Source organism: Wasmannia auropunctata, unplaced genomic scaffold (genome assembly GCF_000956235.1).
Source record: "Wasmannia auropunctata unplaced genomic scaffold, wasmannia.A_1.0 LD318052.1, whole genome shotgun sequence".
Lineage (NCBI taxonomy): Eukaryota > Metazoa > Arthropoda > Insecta > Hymenoptera > Formicidae > Wasmannia > Wasmannia auropunctata.
The window spans coordinates 1-566 of NW_012044838.1; the positions used below are offsets into that span (position 1 = coordinate 1).

At 30.6% G+C, this 566-nt stretch overlaps 1 protein-coding gene across 1 annotated transcript; it reads left to right on the forward strand.

Annotated features, from left to right (window-relative positions):
- Positions 1–122: 122 nt before the first annotated feature.
- Positions 123–560, forward strand: LOC105460660 (maltase 1-like; the record flags this gene model as incomplete). Its single annotated transcript, XM_011707155.1, has 2 exons — positions 123–394; positions 499–560. Coding segments are annotated over exons 1-2 (242 nt in total), but the record flags the coding sequence as incomplete, so codon positions are not given.
- Positions 561–566: the final 6 nt, after the last annotated feature.

Below are 566 nucleotides of genomic sequence, written 5' to 3' on the forward strand. Positions count from 1 at the left end.
TACAATAAATTTTTATCTATAAATAAACTGGAAATGTAAATTTATGCAAGTTTTATATGTAGAAATATATACAAAAGGATTTAAAAAATTAATAAATTTCATTGCAATATTAGGTTTTATGTTTTTCAATCATTTTTGTGATTTGTTGTAGAATGTCTTGAAATTTTGGCTGGATTTGGGTATAGACGGATTCCGCGTTGATTCCGCTATATTTATGTATGAAGACCCAAAATTACGGGATGAGCCTAGAAGTTACGCGAATGGTGCTACGCCACGAGATTATTCGTATTTGGATCATATTTACACCACGAATTTAATCGAGACTTATGAATTATTTGGAGACTGGAAAAAATTCGTGGACTTACATTCTTTGAACAATAATGAGGATGAGAAGGTAAATGAAATTTCTATTTTCTTGTATTGAATTTAAATTTATCTATCATATTTTGTCGATTCGATCTTTGTGCACGATGTAAAATGTTTTCTTTTCTAATTTAGCTTATGGTAATGGAGGCATATGCCGATCCTGTACATACCATGCAATATTACGATTACAACGTGCTGCC